The following is a 17,791-nucleotide window of genomic DNA, read 5'->3' on the forward strand; positions in this document are numbered from 1 at the left end:
GTACTATACGAAACTTTTCAGATCAGTAAAACTTAAATACATATTATGTTATATTCACAAGAATTATGAACTGTTTGTCATCATCAAATCCTCATATACATCTTCATTGGGTGTAGAGAATACTACGATAGTACTATATGAAAAGTTCATTATCACTAACTTTCTATTGATAATTTTCCTCTAAGTTAGTCTATTATCTGTCAGAACTCCAGTATTGCCACTCTTAATTTTTGGTTCTTCTAAGTAATCACAACACAGATTAGCTCTTCTCACACATTCCTGAATGCTGACAATCACAAGTTGTTCATAATATCTTGATTTTTTAAATTTTTTTATGATTCCAGCCATTATGCCAACCTGTTCACTTCTGTAATTTGTCTTGGAACTTTCTTATCTGTAATTTCAGACCTTTGATCCACTGTTTTATTGCTAATTCATCTCTTGGCTCCATAAGTTATATTCATTTGAACACTTATTTCTCTTTTGTTTCATGTAAATTTTTTCACTTAACCCCCCCTCCCCTTGCCATACAAGATTTTCTAATTCTGTTGCCTATTTCTGTGTTTAATTTGTCATCTTCACTAAAAATTGTAGCTAAATAGCTGAAATGTTTTACTTGTTCTATAGGTTCAACAGAATGCAGCTGAAGTTTTCAGTTTCATACACTTTTTCTTTGTCTTTCTCTTTTTATTACATTTTTATACCAAGTTTATTACAACAGTTGTTCAGTTGAGTTAGAGATTCCTGAGACTTGTACTGGATTTATTTAAGATTATAACATCTGCATGAAGTAAAGAGTGCCGATTAGTATCTCCAATTTTGATATCAGTTCTGCGCCATTTTTGTTCATATTGCAACCCATATAGATTAACAGTGGAGATAGTCTGCATCCTTGAATTACCCTTGATTTTACTTCATCTTCCTGCCTCCTTCAGTTCTAACAGCAGGCTTAAATATATGCATTACTCAATATAATGTCCATTTACATCATATAATTGCACTGTTTTGAATAACTTTTCTCCTACCACCTTGTCATATAGTTTTCCATGATAACTAATAATTAAGGAATTGACAGCGTACACTAGAAATATAAATTAAATAAACTTTAATAAATACTTTCCGATATTTCGACAAACGTCACGTTGCCATCTTCTTGGGAACTTATTACAAAGACAAGTGCACACAAGTACTACATAACGGCAAATGAGAACCGAAGCTAGGAAGCTAACGTTTTTCCTAAAGTCCTGATGGTGCCCCTGGTGGGCTATATTGGTTCTTGGCCTTTGGGCTGAAGTTCTTCTGATAAATGTTTCCCAAATTTGGGGCAGTCTCATGCATCCAAATTTGTTGAGGTTTGGCATGTTCCTAAGGGCTGAGACTGATTCCATGAATAGTCTTTCATATTTGAACTTGCTGCGGTGTATTACTGTGGCTTTCTTCCATCTTATTCTGTGGCGAGTATCCAGAGCGTGGTCTGCAAGCCAGAGTGGCTGTACTTGTGAAATCGGATGTAATCCTTGTGTTCTGAGATTCTGATATTTGCTGTCCTGTCTGTTTGGCCAAAGTAGGACAGTTTACAGCTGCAAGGGACCTGGTATACACCAGGTAGGTCTAGGGGGAAGTGGTTGGTCTTTAGTGGAGCGGATAAGGGATGCCAATTTTCTATGTGGCCTGTAACAGGTGGTCAATGATTTTTTTTAAAATTTTGTTGATTTTTTCCGAGGTGCCTCGGATGTAGGGAATGGTGATGGATTTAGAGTAATCTTTTTTGTGAGGGGGAGGGGTGGTGGGTTGTGGATAACTGGGTTAAGTATTTTTTGGATTCTTTTTTTTTGGGGGGTGGGTAGCCATTGGCTGAGAAAGTGTCATGGATGTGATTTAGTTCAGTGGTTAGGGCTTGATCATTAGAACAGATTATTTTTGCCCTGTTGAATAGTCTTAATAACTCCATATTGTTGTGGGGGGGGGGTGATGGGATTGTTGGTGAATGTATCTGCCTGTATGGGTGGGTTTTCTATAAGCTGAGAAAACCAAGGTTCCATCAGGTTGGCGGGTGATTAGTGTGTCTAGGAAGGGGAGGTTATTGTTTTCCTCTTTTTCCAGGGTGAACTTGATTCTAGGGTGTTGGTTGTTTAAGAGTGTTAGGAAGGAGAGGAGTGAATCTGGGCCATGTGGCCAAATAGCAAACACATCATCAACGTAGTGAAGCCATATGGTAGGTTTTTTGTGTGGCTGAGTTTAAGGCTTTCTCTTCAAAAGTCTCCATAAAAAAATTAGCCAAGGGTGGGAAAGTGGTGAACCCATGGCTGTCCCCTCTATCTGTTTGTAGAATTTTTCCTGCCAAATGAAATAACCTGAGTTCATTGTAAACTGAAATAGGGCTGAGATATCGGGAGGAAATTTAGCTTGGATTAGCTCCAAGGTTTCTTTGAGGGGGACATTCGTGAATAAGGAGGAGACATCAAAACTGACCATTATGTCATTATGTTGGAGTGTAAGGTTTTCTATACCGGCTTTGAAGTGGGCTGAGTTTTTTATGTGTGATGGTGTGTTGCCAGTATAGTGTGAGAGCGCTTTGGCTAAATGCTTGGCTAGTTTGTAAGTGGGGGAATCAGTGCCATCCACTATGGGACGTAGTGGCACATTTTCTTTATGTATTTTTGGGAGCCCATATATGCGGGGGGGGTCTAGAGTTATAGGGTTTCAGTCTGTTGGTAATCTCCACAGGCCTATGGGAGCCTTAAGGAGCCTATGGAGTTTTCTAATTTGAGAGTTGGTGGGATTATATTCAATAGGGAGGTAAGTGCATCGATCTAATAGTAAAGCCTTGAGTTTACCTGTGTAGTCATTAAAATTGAGTACCACAGTGGCGTTCCCCTTATCCGCTTTGGTGATCACTATTTCTTTGTTTCTCTTCAATTCTTGTAGTGACTTGTATTCACTAATGGATAAGTTGGATTTCGGAGGCTTTGCTTTTGTGAGAACACAGGCTACATCCAATCTGATATCGTTGGCGATGTGGTTTTGGAAGGTGGTGAATCCCGCATTCAATTTGGATCATTAATTCCTCAGCCGGTAATTTCTTAGGAATGCCACTGTGGTACATTAAATTTTAATGACCACACAGGTAAGCTCAAGGCTTTACTATTAGATCGATCCAAAAAAGAAGACCCCCCCCCCCCAAAAAGAATCCAAAAAATACTTAACCCAGTTATCCACAACCCACCACCCCTCCCCCTCACAAAAAAGATTACTCTAAATCCATCACCATTCCCTACATCCGAGACACCTCGGAAAAAAATCAACAAAATTTTAAAAAAACATGATTGACCACCTGTTACAGACCACATAGAAAATTGGCATCCCTTATCCACTCCACTAAAGACCAACCACTTCCCCTAGACCTACCTGGTGTATACCAGGTCCATTGCAGCTGTAAACTGTCCTACTTTGACCAAACAGACAGGACAGCAAATATCAGAATCTCAGAACATAAGGATTACATCTGATTTCACAAGTACAGCCACTCTGGGCTTGCAGACCACGCTCTGGATACTCGCCACAGAATAAGATGGAAGAAAGCCACAGTAATACACCGCAGCAAGTTCAAATATGAAAGACTATTCATGGAATCAGTCTCAGCCCTTAGGAACATGCCAAACCTCAACAAATTTGGATGCATGAGACTGCCCCAAATTTGGGAAACATTTATCAGAAGAACTTCAGCCCAAAGGCCAAGAACCAATATAGCCCACCAGGGGCACCATCAGGACTTTAGGAAAAACGTTAGCTTCCTAGCTTCGGTTCTCATTTGCCGTTATGTAGTACTTGTGTGCACTTGTCTTTGTAATAAGTTCCCAAGAAGATGGCAACGTGACATTTGCCGAAATATCGGAAAGTATTTATTAAAGTTTATTTAATTTATATTTCTAGTGTATGCTGTCAATTCCTTAATTATTAGTTATCATGTATAACCAGCATATAAGCCTCTCAACAAGAATATTGTTTTCCAGATCTACAAAATTTAAATGCAGATATTCCTGTGATTTCCCACCTATTTGTCTTAAAGTGAAAATCTGATCTTGACAGTCTCTATTTGGCCTGAACCAGGCTTATTCTTCTCCAAGTTTCCCTTCCACATTTTTTTTTTTAATCTTCTCCTGAAATATGCTTGCATAAATTTTAACTGGAATAATCGTTAAGAAATATAAGTTCTTTACTCCAATCATCTGGAATTCGGCCTTATGAAAATGATTGGATTATGCAGCTCAGTAAATGCTGGTGCACTGCATTTAACAGTTGATTAACATTTAAAAGTAAGGTGGAAAACTGAAGCAGATACCTTCTATAATTGTCAGGTAATTACTTTGAAAGAGTGTTTGCTGAAACAAGAAATGATAGAACAGTGGTAGAAATTATTCAGCAGGACTAATATTAGAAGTAGAAAGGCTATCAAAAAACTTGAAATGTAGAAAGCTACCTAAAGTAGGTGATATTTGAAGAGAAAAGCTTCATATTTGACCATTTCTCTTCAAATATCAAGCATTTCTTAATATTGGAGTATTTCTCTTCAAATACCAAGCATTTCTTAATATTGGAGTATTAAGAAATGTAATATCTCTTCTAATATTATCTACTTTAGCTGGCTTTCTACATTTCAAGTTTTTGATGGCTTTAGAGGCATAGTGCTTCTAAAGAACTTGAACCAGAGAAGAATTAGAACTTCATGGTAGTTCTATTCTTCCCTGAAAGTTAAAAACACAGTCTGGGAAAAGAAGGAAGTGTATTAGAAGTTCCTGGCAAGTAGGCATGTGCTGTGAATACAGAGAAAATGTAAGAAAATGAAGCGGTGTGTGTGTGTGTGTAAAATAAAAGTTATAGGAAGATTTTCATAAGTACATAGAAATTAAATATCAGGAACATGGCCAGATATTCTGTAGGCTCTTGAGACAGATTAGAAATCGAAGAAGGAGTACTGTAAAAGGAATCTATGATAAAATCTACATGATAACCAAAGATATTTTAGAAGATTGCTAAATGAAACAAGCAGTGAAGCACAGTGGTAGAAAGTACTCAAAAAGAATGCAATCAGGAGTACATATCAGTACTTATAATACTTTCTATCAGTACAGATAGAAAAATCTATTAAAACCTGAAATTGATTGGAGACAGCATTACTTTTGAAAGTTTCCTACCATCTTGTTGTCACTGTTTCATTTAGAAATCTTAAAAAGTAATTACTCCCAGACATTTAGACTATCTTTATTATCAGTTTATTGTTACCTTTATCATCTCTGATTCATTTCACAGTACTCATTTGTATGCTTTTTCAATAGTCTCCAGAATATTTTGTCATCTTCCTGATATTTATTTTCTATGTTCTTACCAAAATCTTCCATTGATTTTTCTTTAGTTAGCTTTACACATTGCTTTCCTTTCTTACATTTTTCTCTGTATCCTCTCTGAGCACAGGCTTACTTACATGCTTTTAAGAACTTTTGATCTGTTTCTTCTTTTCCTTAATTGTCTCTTTAACTTTCTGAGTTGATCATGAGGTTCTGATTTTTCTATCTTTGCAGACAACCTCACCACATGCCTCTCTACCTTAATCCGTCAATCTGCTGATCTGTTTGCTTCCTAAGTTTAATTACTTGCATTAAAAATTGCAACTCTCTCTCTCTCTTACACGCACACACTCACTTACTCATTCACTCAACTGACCGACCAAATTCAGCTTTCCATTGAGATCATAGCTGGAATTGATGTGTTCTTAGTGTCTCTACAATGCATTCAGATGAATGACCCATGTTCCATGCCTAATTTTAATCCTGTCTAGTGTCTGAGTAGCACTTTTCTAAGTGCTTTTTAGCTGAAGATAACTATTCTCTTTGATACATGGGTTTCCTCTGTTGCAAAGCAGATTAACTAGCCTGACCATATATACAATTTGCATATCATTTTCTCGGAAGATCACATCCGAGAAAAGGATATGACTTGATAATGCACTGTCTCGTGTAAGTAATGTCCCTCATGTGTTCTTCCATACCAAATTCGACAGATTTGTCTGTCTGCACAAAATATGGAAGAACACATGAGGGACATTACTTACAAGAGACAGCGAGCCAGTGCATTATCAAGTCATATCCTTTTCTTGGCTAATCCTAATGATGAAAACCAAAGTCACAAAGTCTGCTGGGAAAAATCTACTAACATCTTCTGTTGCAACGATGAACTAGAGAGAAAACTCGTGGAAGAATCTAGAGAAATCATCTTCAATCCTGTTCATCTAAATAATAACTTGAGCTACAACCTCCCAGATTGTCATTCAGCTGTAATCATGTACTGGCATTCATGTGATGCTGCAAGCACGCACTCTCCCAGCAATGCAACAAACGAGAGAACAGCTTTAAATACAACTACAACGTTTTCATGCTAATTATGTATAGAGACTCTCTATGTTGTTCATAGCTTTTAACCTTCAGTGTTTAGTGTTTTTTCTTTTTTCTTTCTTTTATAATGTCACCTGATGAAGGCTGTTACAGTCTGAAACTAGTCGTCTTTTTATATTAAAACCTTTTTACTTCTCGGTTCTAGTCATTCAATTCTTCATAAAAATATGTATGTTAACCGAGTTAATGATCATTCTTTCATATATATATATATATAAGCTCACAAGATCCTCCATAAAAATGCCATCAAAAGATTACAAGAATGCCATAGCCATAACCTACATTAGGGGCATTTCAGAAAAAATAGATAGAACACTATTTAAGTACAACATCACGACGACCTCTTTAAACCCCTGGCAAAACTAAGAAATCCTCTTCCCTACTTTGCCTACCCAGGAGTTTACAAAATTCAATGTACCTGTAATCTACCTTACATAGGGAAAACAGGATGCACCATCCCAATCAGAAAAGAGGGACACAAATACCACATTAAATGCCTCCACTATGGTAAAACAGGCCATCATACCATGCACTCCAAACATGCCACAGAGTTGACTGGAAAGGCACTAAGTCCCTACATCACACCAAAACCTGGTATGAAAGGAAATCATAGAAGCTTGTGGAATGCTAAAATATTATCCAAATCTGAACAAAAATGATGGATTAATTATTCCAAGAACATGGAGGACTAATCTTCAGCCCATATAGCAACCAGAACAACATCAGACAGAAGAAAATCTCAATACGAAAGGACTGTAGTAATTGTTTAATGTAGTTCTGTTTTTTTTTTTCACCAGAGGGTAGGCTAGGATAAATGATTAACAAACATTTAGATTCATTTTACTTTTGTACAGTCCAATGGCATGCAGCTTGTATATTCTATATATGTATGTTTCCTGATGATGAACTCAATACAGAGGTCGAAACATCAATTGTTGCTTGCTTAATGTTAAGTAAAGTAATTATTCTAACACATGTGTTGTGTCTCTTCTTCACTTCTATGAATGCTGACCACCATGTAACCTTAAAAGAAAGAATTACATATATAACAATGACTTGCAATACGCATGAGTCTCTATCAACATATTAAAAGGCCTGCTACCTACTCAGGTTGGCTTTTGCACATAACTGATAAAAATCACCTTTGTCATGGGAATAAAAATCACCTTTGTTTAAGAAAGTAGTGAAGAGCAAGCAAATTGGAAATCCTTTTTTAAAAATAGCTAGAAAATTTTTCATCATCAAATTCCTGCACCCTCATGGGATGTACAGGATATGATAGTACTACATGAAAAACTTGCATCATTACTAACTTCCTATCTACAGTTTTCCTCCAATTCAGTCTGTTACTTGTCAAGACTCCATCATTATCAGATCTTTTATTTCTATCATCTTGGGCACTTTTTTTACCGTATCAATCAGGGAGAAAACATCACTGTTGACAATAACATAGTCAATGAGACTATTCCTTGCCTCTTCTCTCCATGTGAATTTGTGCACATTTTTATGTTGGAACATGGTGTTAGTAATAACCAGTCCATGTCCTGAGCAGAAATCCAACAGGTATTTGCCATTATTATTAGCTTTGCTCTTTCCTCCAAATTTTCCCAAAATATTTTTGTATGTCTGACAATTGTTTCCTACTCTGCTATTTAGATCCCCAATAAGGACCAACTTTTCCTGTTTCATTGTGTCAGTTGCTTTCTCTAAAGCCTCAAAAAATTCCTCCACTTCTACCTTAGGGGAACCTTCTGTTGGACCATAGGCACAAATTAGTCTCATGGTCCAGTTCCCCATTCTGATATCTGCCCACAGCAGTCTATTTAAGAGTGCCTGCCATTCAAGAAGATTAGTCTCGTATTTAGTGTTGAATACTATGGCTACTCCTTCTTTTCCTTGATTGTCATTTCCTGAATATAACATTATGTATTTATTGCTTAGAAAGATATCACCAGTTTTTGCCTTTTTTGTTTTGGTCACCCCTATTATGTCGATCTGGTACTTATTCAATTCTTCTGCTATTTCCATTTCTTTGCCATTCAGGCTTCTTATGTTGATAGTAGTGATCTTTAACTCTGCTGATATTGAGTTGGGGTAAGTTTTAGGATTTGTTCCAGTAGCTGACTTTTTGCTGTTCGCTCTGATTCCCTGGTTAAAACAATGGGGGCTTTGTTTAACTGGGCAACACCCCACCCAGCATGAAAATCTGTCATGTTGTACCATGATTATATATTTTGGTTTAAGCCAATAAGAATACAATTTGGTTGGCTTAATTCAAAACTGCCAGCCCATTGTTGTTTGTTCAGTATACAGGTGCACCATGAGAAGGTGCACCTGACAGGGTGCACCATGAGAAGGTGAGGATTGGACATTAGGACAGAAGCTCTGGTCGGTTCTCCACATTCCTTTAACACTTTCATTGCCAAGCTAAAAATTGGAATTTCGTGTGGTGGCTAAATTTTTTTAATTTTTTTATTTAGTTAGCAACGTCCATGAGATAATGCGTGATCGGCCGTTTGGTGAGAACTCGCATCGCGTGATCGCACGATATCATTCATTGTCAAGCTGAAAATTGGAATTTCGTGTGGTGGCCAAATTTTTTTAATTTTTTTATTTAGTTAGCGACGGCAACGCGATAATGCGTGATCGGCCGTTTGGTGAGAACTCGCATCTCGCGATATCGCGTGATTGGCAATGAACATGTTAAAGGCTATGTGGAGATTTCCTCTCAGTTATACAGCTTTGACCCTTAAACACTCCCTGAAAATTTTTAAATAATAAAAAAAAATTAATGTTTATTTTGGTGGGGAATTCGTTTGCATCGTTACGATTTCAGAAATGCTAATTTTTAATGTAACAAACTTATAAATGATTCTTTTAAATGTTTTTTCAGTTGAAGATGGCTCTGGATGAAAAACCTGCTGGTTTAGGAATCATTGCAAAACAGCATGGATGGCATGAATGTATCCTTGGCCTTCTTGTTAGGCATCATATTGTAGGTGTACCTGTTCCTTTAGCTAAACTCTCATCCTTCAATTTAATTGATTTTTCTGGAGAAATAGTATCGGAAGGAGATTCTAAGAATGGTAAGCATTCTGCATTCTATCAAATGAATTCTGCAGTAGGCATATAAGTAGCTATTAGAATTACATTGGTATTTGTTATCTGTGAAGATATTGTTCAGACTAGACAGATTTTGATCAAATTGATATTTGTACTGTTTAATTAAAATTTATTTCAAGACTGAAAAATTATTTTCAGTCTTGGTTTCATTAACAACTTTTAGCACCAAAATTATATGAGACACTATAAAATTTATTCCTACACAATTATCATTGTTAATAGGAAAATAAGTATGCTTGCTTAATGGAGCTACCTTGTATCCCCAATCAGAGGCTGAGTTAAAAGTTAACATTTTCATTTCTACTGAAAGAGTAATTTAAAAAAAAAAAACATACCTGATTTGTATATTTTTGGAATGTGAGGATGACAAAATGTTTGTAACCAAACTTGATTGAGCCAGGAACATATGGTAAGAGAATGGTGTTGATAATGATGCATAAATTAGCACCTCCGTAGCGCAATTGGAAGAATGACGGTACATTGCGCCTTTCAATTAGAGTGGGCCTAAGTTCTATTCTCGTCACGATGGGAGGAATCTTTATCTGGACGATTTCAATAGAAGGTGAGTTAGCCGATCTCATACGGAGGTGGCAGAGTTTTTTCTCTTGGAAGCTCGGGTTTTTCATCCCACATACAGACAAATCGGCCCTTCAGAACACACACAATTTACAGACAAAAAATACTAGTTGTTGTGGTGGTGGTGGTGGAGGTGGATGGTAGATGGCATTGATGGAGATGATGATTCATAGTAGAGGTTCGGTGTAGTGGTTGAGACAGCTGTAGGTATCCTCCCCCGATGAGTCTTTGGACTCCTTGGAGGTATCAGGAATAATAATAAATAAAACCAGTAAATTCCTTCTTTCCTATGCTGCTACTATTTAGCTTTAAGCTTCAGCTTGTTGTGCTTCCAGTAATTTAATGCAGGCTGTCTGTCCTATTTTTGTTTTACCAACTGGTCTTTTTGTATTTGTTGATAATAATGCATAAATAAAACCAGTAAATGCCTTCTTTCCTATGCTGCTGCTTTTTAGCTTTAAGCTTCAGCTTGTTGTGCTTCCAGTAATTTAATGCAAACTGTCTGTCCTATTTTTATTTTACCAACTGGTCTTTTTGTATTTGGTTTCCAGTCTCTTGCTAGTTTAACTATCCTTTTTGGGTGTCCATCCTGTTAACATGCTGATTCTGTTCCAATCTTTTATTTTTTTTATCCATACATTTTTGGATTGTAATTGGCATTCTTCATAAATCTTTTCATTTTTTTTACTTTACCAAATTTTGTTTTATTAAATATTTTTCTTAATATTTTCATTTCAGATGTTATATTTCTCTGTTGTATTTATGATGTTTCTATTCTTGTTTCACATGTGTACATCAGTATTGGTTTGACTACTAATTTATATATTCTTACTTTTGTTAGATCTTTATTTTTCCATATTTTGAATTTTAACATCCTGGTATTTTATTAATCTTCAGGGATTGTTCTTTTACTTCATCCTCAGTTATATTTTTACTGTTCACAGTTATTGCTATGTATTTTAATTTCATTACTTGTTCTAAAATTTTTCCATTTAGTTCTAATTTACATCTAATTGGTTTTTTTTTTTTAAATTACCATTGTTTTTAATTTGCCTGTTTATATTTGCATGTTAAAACCATTGCATATCTTGAATTTTGAATAATTTCTTTTGGAGATCATCTTCATTTTCTGCAAGTGATGCTACATTGTATAGCATTACAAGAAGGCCAAATGAGATAATTACACAACTTCCATGCCTCATTTTCTTGGTATGATTATTATTTCCACCCAAATCCAAGTGCGAAACAAATCGCTGAATACAAACATTTATTCTCTGCTCCATCTTAAACTCCCATCCCCTATCTCAGCCATGGTTCTCCCACAGGTGTGCTAAAGCTGTATAAGAGAAGGGTCCAATATACCTTAACTGGCTTGCGTCCAAATCTCCATGTTCCTGTACTGCTTACATCCAAGCTCAAAATAGCTGGGAAAAAAAACTATCAACACATTGAAAACTGATACTTTGATGTAAGTTTAATGCCAAAAGCATGAAACTTACATCCTGCCTAAATGGCATCCATGTCTTCTGGTCTCTAACCAAAGATGTTGACTGTAACTTCTGCTCAACAAAACTTTACAAATGCTTTATATTTGCATCATCACTAACAGAAAAACACCAACCTCTTGGCTTCCTACTTTTCTCCTCCAATTCTTGCATAGCTGATCATTGTAAATATCCTCCAACCATTCCAAACACTCAATGCTGCATGTGATCTCTTCATCAGAAAGAGATCAGAAAACATTTGCTCAAATTGGATATCAAAAAGTCTCCTGGCCCTAATGGCATTCTTTCTGTTGCTCTAAAGGTCTTTGCTCCAAAGTTGACTCCTATTCTGTGTTGAATTTTTACACTCTCTTATTCCATTGGTGTCTATCCTGCAGTCTGGAAATTTGGAAATTACCACATACAACTTATTCTTAAGAAAGTTGATACAGAGTTGATGTGGAAGAGCAGAAGAGTACGACAGGAGAGATTGAAGAGGTGGTTATAAATGAGGAAGTGAGTGGCATGAGTATGGAAAATGAGAGAATGGGTGTGCAAGAGGAGCAGGGAAATGGGGAGGCTCAGGGTGGACAGGGGTACATAGCGTGAGAAAGGTTGATGCTCCAAGAGGAGGTGAGAACATGGGTAGACAGGAATGGAATGGGATGATCTGGGATCAAGAGGAAACAATTGGAATTGAAAAGGGTTCTATAATGAATAAGCATAAAGGGAAATGGCCCCAGTTTAGCATGGAGAGATCACATCGAATGAGTATTATCAGTGGAACTAGCTGTAGATCCAGGAATGAGCTGTTGTGTTTGTATACAAATGCTAGAAGTGTAAGAAACAAGACATATGAAATGATTGCTCTAATTGAGTCTGTTCACCCAAAAATTGTTGAAATAAGTGAGATATGGTTAGATGAGGACGACATCCTGACAAGAATAGAGATGGAAGGATATGATGTGTTTCGTGAGGATAGAAGGGGTAAAAAGGGAGGGGGGAGTGCTATTGATGAAAGAGTTATGTCCATATAAAGTAGAGATGCAAGAGGGAAATAGTGTCAGTGGTTTTGAGGCGGTATGATGTGAGATAGAGGTGAATGGAATGAAATACTTGGTTGCATGTTGTTGTAGACCAGATAATGTGGATGGTAGTGACCATGAAATGTATAATCAAATGAGCCAAGCAAATAAGAAAAGAGTGATCATTATGGGCAATTTTAATTATGGCAATATAGACTGTAATGATGAAATAGCAACTGGAAGTAAAGAAAATGAGTTTCTTGAGTTTTTGAGGGATAACTACCTCAGACAGTATGTAACAGATGGTACACGAGGATTGGGGTCTTGGATTTGGTCATCTCATCAGAAGATGTAATTATAAATGATGAACTGTCAAATCATCCACCAATTGGTGAGAACGACCATGAGGTTATTACCTGGGTGGTTGCCAGCCGTGTGAGGACCTCTGTAAGAAAAGGGTATATGTGGAACTACAAGTGGGGGGGGGGGGGATTATGAAGATCTCAAGAGACAATTTGCAGGTGTAACATGAAATGAGGCTGGAAAAGAGATCAATGAAGCTTGGGGGGATTTTCAAAAATTGTCTAGTAGATGCAATGTCTAAACGTATTCCAAGAGTAAGAAGATTAAATAAGGTAGGTGTTAGCAGGCATTGTTTTATATAACATATTTACATATCATTAGTTTTCTGGTTACCTAAAAGTTACTACTATCAATTTAAATAAAATGAACACTTTGCCACAATTGTATTAGATTTGTTTGACAGTTGAAAACATAAACATAATCTCTCATATTTCGTTGTTTCTTTTTCTCTGCTTGTGATGGTAGACTTTTAAAATTTTATTATTTTAACTTTTTATTATTATATAAATTGAGTGATTTGGCATGGGAATAGGGATGTGAGTTCAATGTTGCAAAATGTAAGGTTTTAAAATTTGAAAAACAAAAATGAGATGCAGAATTTATGCTTGGTGAGGATATATTGTCGGAGTTGGAGGAAATAAGAGATCTGGGTGTGATGGTGGATAAGGATCTGAAATTTGGGGGACATGTAGCCAGAATTGTGAAGACAACACAAAGGCTTCTGGGAATGATGCAGAGGTCACTGACTTGTAGAAGTAGGGAGATTCTTGTTCCATTGTATAAGGCTTTGATTAGCCACATATGGACTATTGTGCCCAGATTTGGTCACCTGGTTTTTTGAAGGACGAAGAGATGTTGGAAATGGTTCAGAGGTGACTGACTAAGATAGTTTCTAACCTCTGGAATGTCGAGTATGAGGAAAGATTGAGAAGATGCAACCTGCAGAGTCTAGCGGACAGGAGGAAGAGGGAAGATATGATAGAGACCTACAAGTTAGTAAGGGGTTGTTTTAGGATCAATGCTGGAGAGGTTCTACAGAAAATAGCAGGAGATCAGGGGAGAATCAGAGGTCATCCCTGGAAACTGTTTAAAAAGGGTGTGAGTAGGGGAGTGAGAAATAGGTTTTTTTCATGCAGAATTGTGAATGATTGGAATGTCTTGCCTGACATTCCAATGTGGTGTCTACAGAGAATTTGAGTGTGTTTAAAGTGTGTATGATGAGTGGTGTGTATGATAAAAGGATCTCCTAGATGAGTCTTTGACTCCATGGGGTCTTATGTAATAATAATAACATCTTTACCAGACAACTATCCAGTTTCTCTCACTTCAGTTCTTTTTATAGTAATGGAAAGAACTATTCATACCCAACTCCTACACCTTGAAAACTCAACTAATAAATGACTGCTAGTATGGATTCCATCACTGCCAATCAACAGGAGATCTACTTATCTGGACAAACACAATGGAAAAATTTCGTGAATCCCACGAAATCCCAGGTCTGGCACAAAATTCTACTAAGTAAACTGTCATCATTTGCCTCCCTCCTCCACTTCTGCAATTGGGTTGCCAGGGATAATTTTGTCAACTTTAGTGCTGGCAAAACATTTTTTACTTTATTTTTCACTCTCTCTCTCTTACACACACACACACACACACACACACACTTCTTCTTGGGATAACTCTGATGCAATATCTCTCTTGGTACAAATATTGTTTCCTCTGTATTAAAAAAGTTTTCCCTTTCACTCAAGGTATTATTTTAATTTTAAACCGCTCCTAACCCTATATAGATCACTAGTGTAGTGTAAGTTGTCCAGTCTCAACCTCTTGTAATGAAAATTAAATATTCAAATTGAAAATAATCTTCTGCAAGATTCTCAGCTTATTTTCTATAGAATGTGATAACTCAGTTTATCCAGCATAGTAAAAGATTAATTTATTTAAGATCATCTAGGTTTGCAGGCTCTTCAGTCTGCTGTTTCAAAATTGGCTTTCTTGATTAGCCAAGTGAATAACATATTTCGCCTCCAATTAACAGGCTGTGTATTCATAACCTGCTGTGGGCATGGACATTTTCAATGTATTTGGGTGGGAGATGTTCATCACCCAGTGTGAGACCATTATTCCACTTATTGGAGGCCTGAAGTAGCTCGAAAATATTCCATATTTAATGTCTGGAGTAGGATTTCAGAATTATCTAAAAAAAATAGTAAAATCAAAAATGAAAAGTCTTTGCCTCCCACAGTACTAAGATGCTACAGATTTACAACCATTTGTAATTGGGAGTTATTAACACACTTATTAACAAAAAATAAAAAAAATAAATAAGTAAAAAATAAAAATGTATGGCCACTTAAGTTAAGGGGATAGTAAATCCCGTATTATTTTACAACTGGGTACGAAACTCGGAGATCGAAATCTAAGAGTTTCATGCCGAAGAACTATCGGCAAGTCCAAGCGTAAATCATCACTTTGGTAGGGCAACTCGCAGAAAAGGTGGAGCAAGCTCCGTCACTATCCTTAATATTTTCTCATAATGTAAAACGCAGCTCCTAAGAGATGTATTACTGTTTTACATTATGAGGAGAGGTCACTACCCAGACTGGTTTCGACCCTTATTGAGGTCTCATCAGTGAGTAGGCAGACCTGGAATAGCAAGGTTTAAGTGAACTGAACTCGCATACCGGTGTACCCATATATTATTATTATTATTATGATAAAGAGCCAAGAGGCTATTTTTCCGGTGACATAAATTAAGTTAAGGGGGATAGTAAATCCCGTATTATTGTACAGCCGGGTATGAAGTTTCTAGTTCTACTCGAACTTTGGAACTTCGAGTTCCAAGTTTTGTACCCGGCTGTAAAATAATATGGGATTTACTATCCCCCTTAACTTAATTTATGTTGCCGGAAAAATAGCCTGTTGACTCTTTATCGTAGTAATAATAATATATGGGTACACCAGTATGGCAGTTCGTTAGTAGGGGGTATATGTGAGTTCGGTTCACTTAAATCTTGATATTCCAGGTCTACCTACTCACTGATGAGACCTCAATAACGGTTGAAACCAGTCTGGGTAGTGACCTCTCTTCATAATGTAAAACAGTAATATATCTCCTAGGAGCTGTGTTTTACATTATGAGAAAATATTAAGGATAGTGACGGAGCTTGCTCCGCCTTTGCTCCAAGTTGCCCTAGTGTTGTACTACCCAAGTGATGACTTACGCTTGGACTCGCCGATAGTTCTTCAGCATGAACCTCTTAGATTTTGATCTCCGAGTTTCGTACCCGGCTGTAAAATAATACGGGATTTACTATCCCCCTTAACTTAATTTATGTCGTCAGAAAAACAGCCACTTGGCTCTTTATTGTATGGTTAGATATACAGTGTTTTATATGCAGATATGTTAAATATCCAGTGTTGCATCTTTCAAAAGATAACAAAACTGCGGTAAAAACAATAAGCAATAATTAATTTTAACTATGTCAAATGTGAATGATGTTTCATCCTGGCTGATATATTGTCTTTCATATCATCTCTTTCTGAGTTCAACTGCTTTATATAAGCAGACTACATGTTTTTTAACTTCTAAATGTAACTATGACACGAGATTTAAGGCATTTAACTTGTTGTCCAATAACGTTTTTTCTCCTTTATCTCTGGTAATTAGTTTACGGAATTAACAACGCATATAAAGTATATTAATTAAAGGTAACTTTAATGAATAACTTCTATATTTCGGCAACGTCACATTGCCATCTTCACTAACATAAAGATATGGTATGTGCACTCAAGGCACTAACACAAGCAAATGAGGAAGAAAGCAAGAAACTAATATTGTTCCTAAAGTACTAATGGTGCCCTCTTGCAGGCTAATTTGGTAGTCTTGGCAGTTGGACTGCAGTTCTCATAATGTAAGTCTCCCAAATTTGGGGTAGTTTCATGCACCCAAATTTGTTGAATGTAGGAACGTTTTTTAGAGCTGCTGAAGATTCTTTGAATAATCTTTCGTATTTAAACTTGCTGCGATGAATTATTTTTGTTTTCTTCCAACGAATTTTATGGTGGATATCTAAGGCATGGTCTGCCAGCCCAGAGCGGCTGTACTGGTGAAACGTTATGTAGTCTTTGTGTTCTGAAATCCTGATATTTGTTGTTCTGCCTGTTTGGCCAAAGTAGGACAATTTGCAGCTGCAAGGGACCTGGTATACACCAGGTAGGTCTAGGGGAAGTGGTTGGTCTTTGGTAGAGCGGATAAGGGATGCCAACTTTTTATATGATCTGTAACAGGAAGTAAGGTCATATTTTTTGAGGATATTGGTTATTTTCTCAGAGGTGCCCTGGATGTAGGGGATGGTGTTAGACTTGGTGTAATCTTTATTGTGGAGGGCAGGAGGGGCGGGTTGTGGTTTACTGGTTTTAGTATTTTTTGGGGGTTATAGCCATTGGCTAAGAAAGTGTTGAGGATGTGGTTTAGTTCAGTAGTCAGGGCCTTGTCATCTGAGCAGATTAATTTTGCCCTGTTATATAGTGTTTTTATAACCCCATATTGTTGTGAAGGATGGGGATTGCTGGTGAATGTATCTGCCAGTATGGGTGGGTTTTCTGTAAATAGAGAAAACCAAAGATCCATCAAGCTGGCAGGTGATTAAAGTGTCTAGGAAGGGGAGGGTGTTGTTTTCCTCTTTTTCTAAGGTGAACTGGACTCTGGGGTGTTGGTTGTTTAAGTGTGTTAGGAAGGAGTGGAGTGTGTCTGAGCCATGTGGCCAAA

At 36.9% G+C, this 17,791-nt stretch overlaps 1 protein-coding gene across 1 annotated transcript in view; it reads left to right on the forward strand.

Annotated features, from left to right (window-relative positions):
• Positions 1–17,791, forward strand: part of LOC150109672 (neurobeachin-like protein 1) — a 1,254,229-nt gene that overhangs the window by 671,921 nt on the left and 564,517 nt on the right. Inside the window, exon 30 of the mRNA XM_090413954.1 lies at positions 9,343–9,535. Within this exon, the coding sequence (XP_090270080.1) occupies positions 9,343–9,535 (193 nt within the window). The remainder of the gene's footprint in view (positions 1–9,342; positions 9,536–17,791) is intronic.

This window comes from Typopeltis vanoorti, chromosome 2, assembly GCF_054136105.1.
Source record: "Typopeltis vanoorti isolate ZY-2024b chromosome 2, IOZ_Tvanoo_1.0, whole genome shotgun sequence".
NCBI lineage: Eukaryota > Metazoa > Arthropoda > Arachnida > Uropygi > Thelyphonidae > Typopeltis > Typopeltis vanoorti.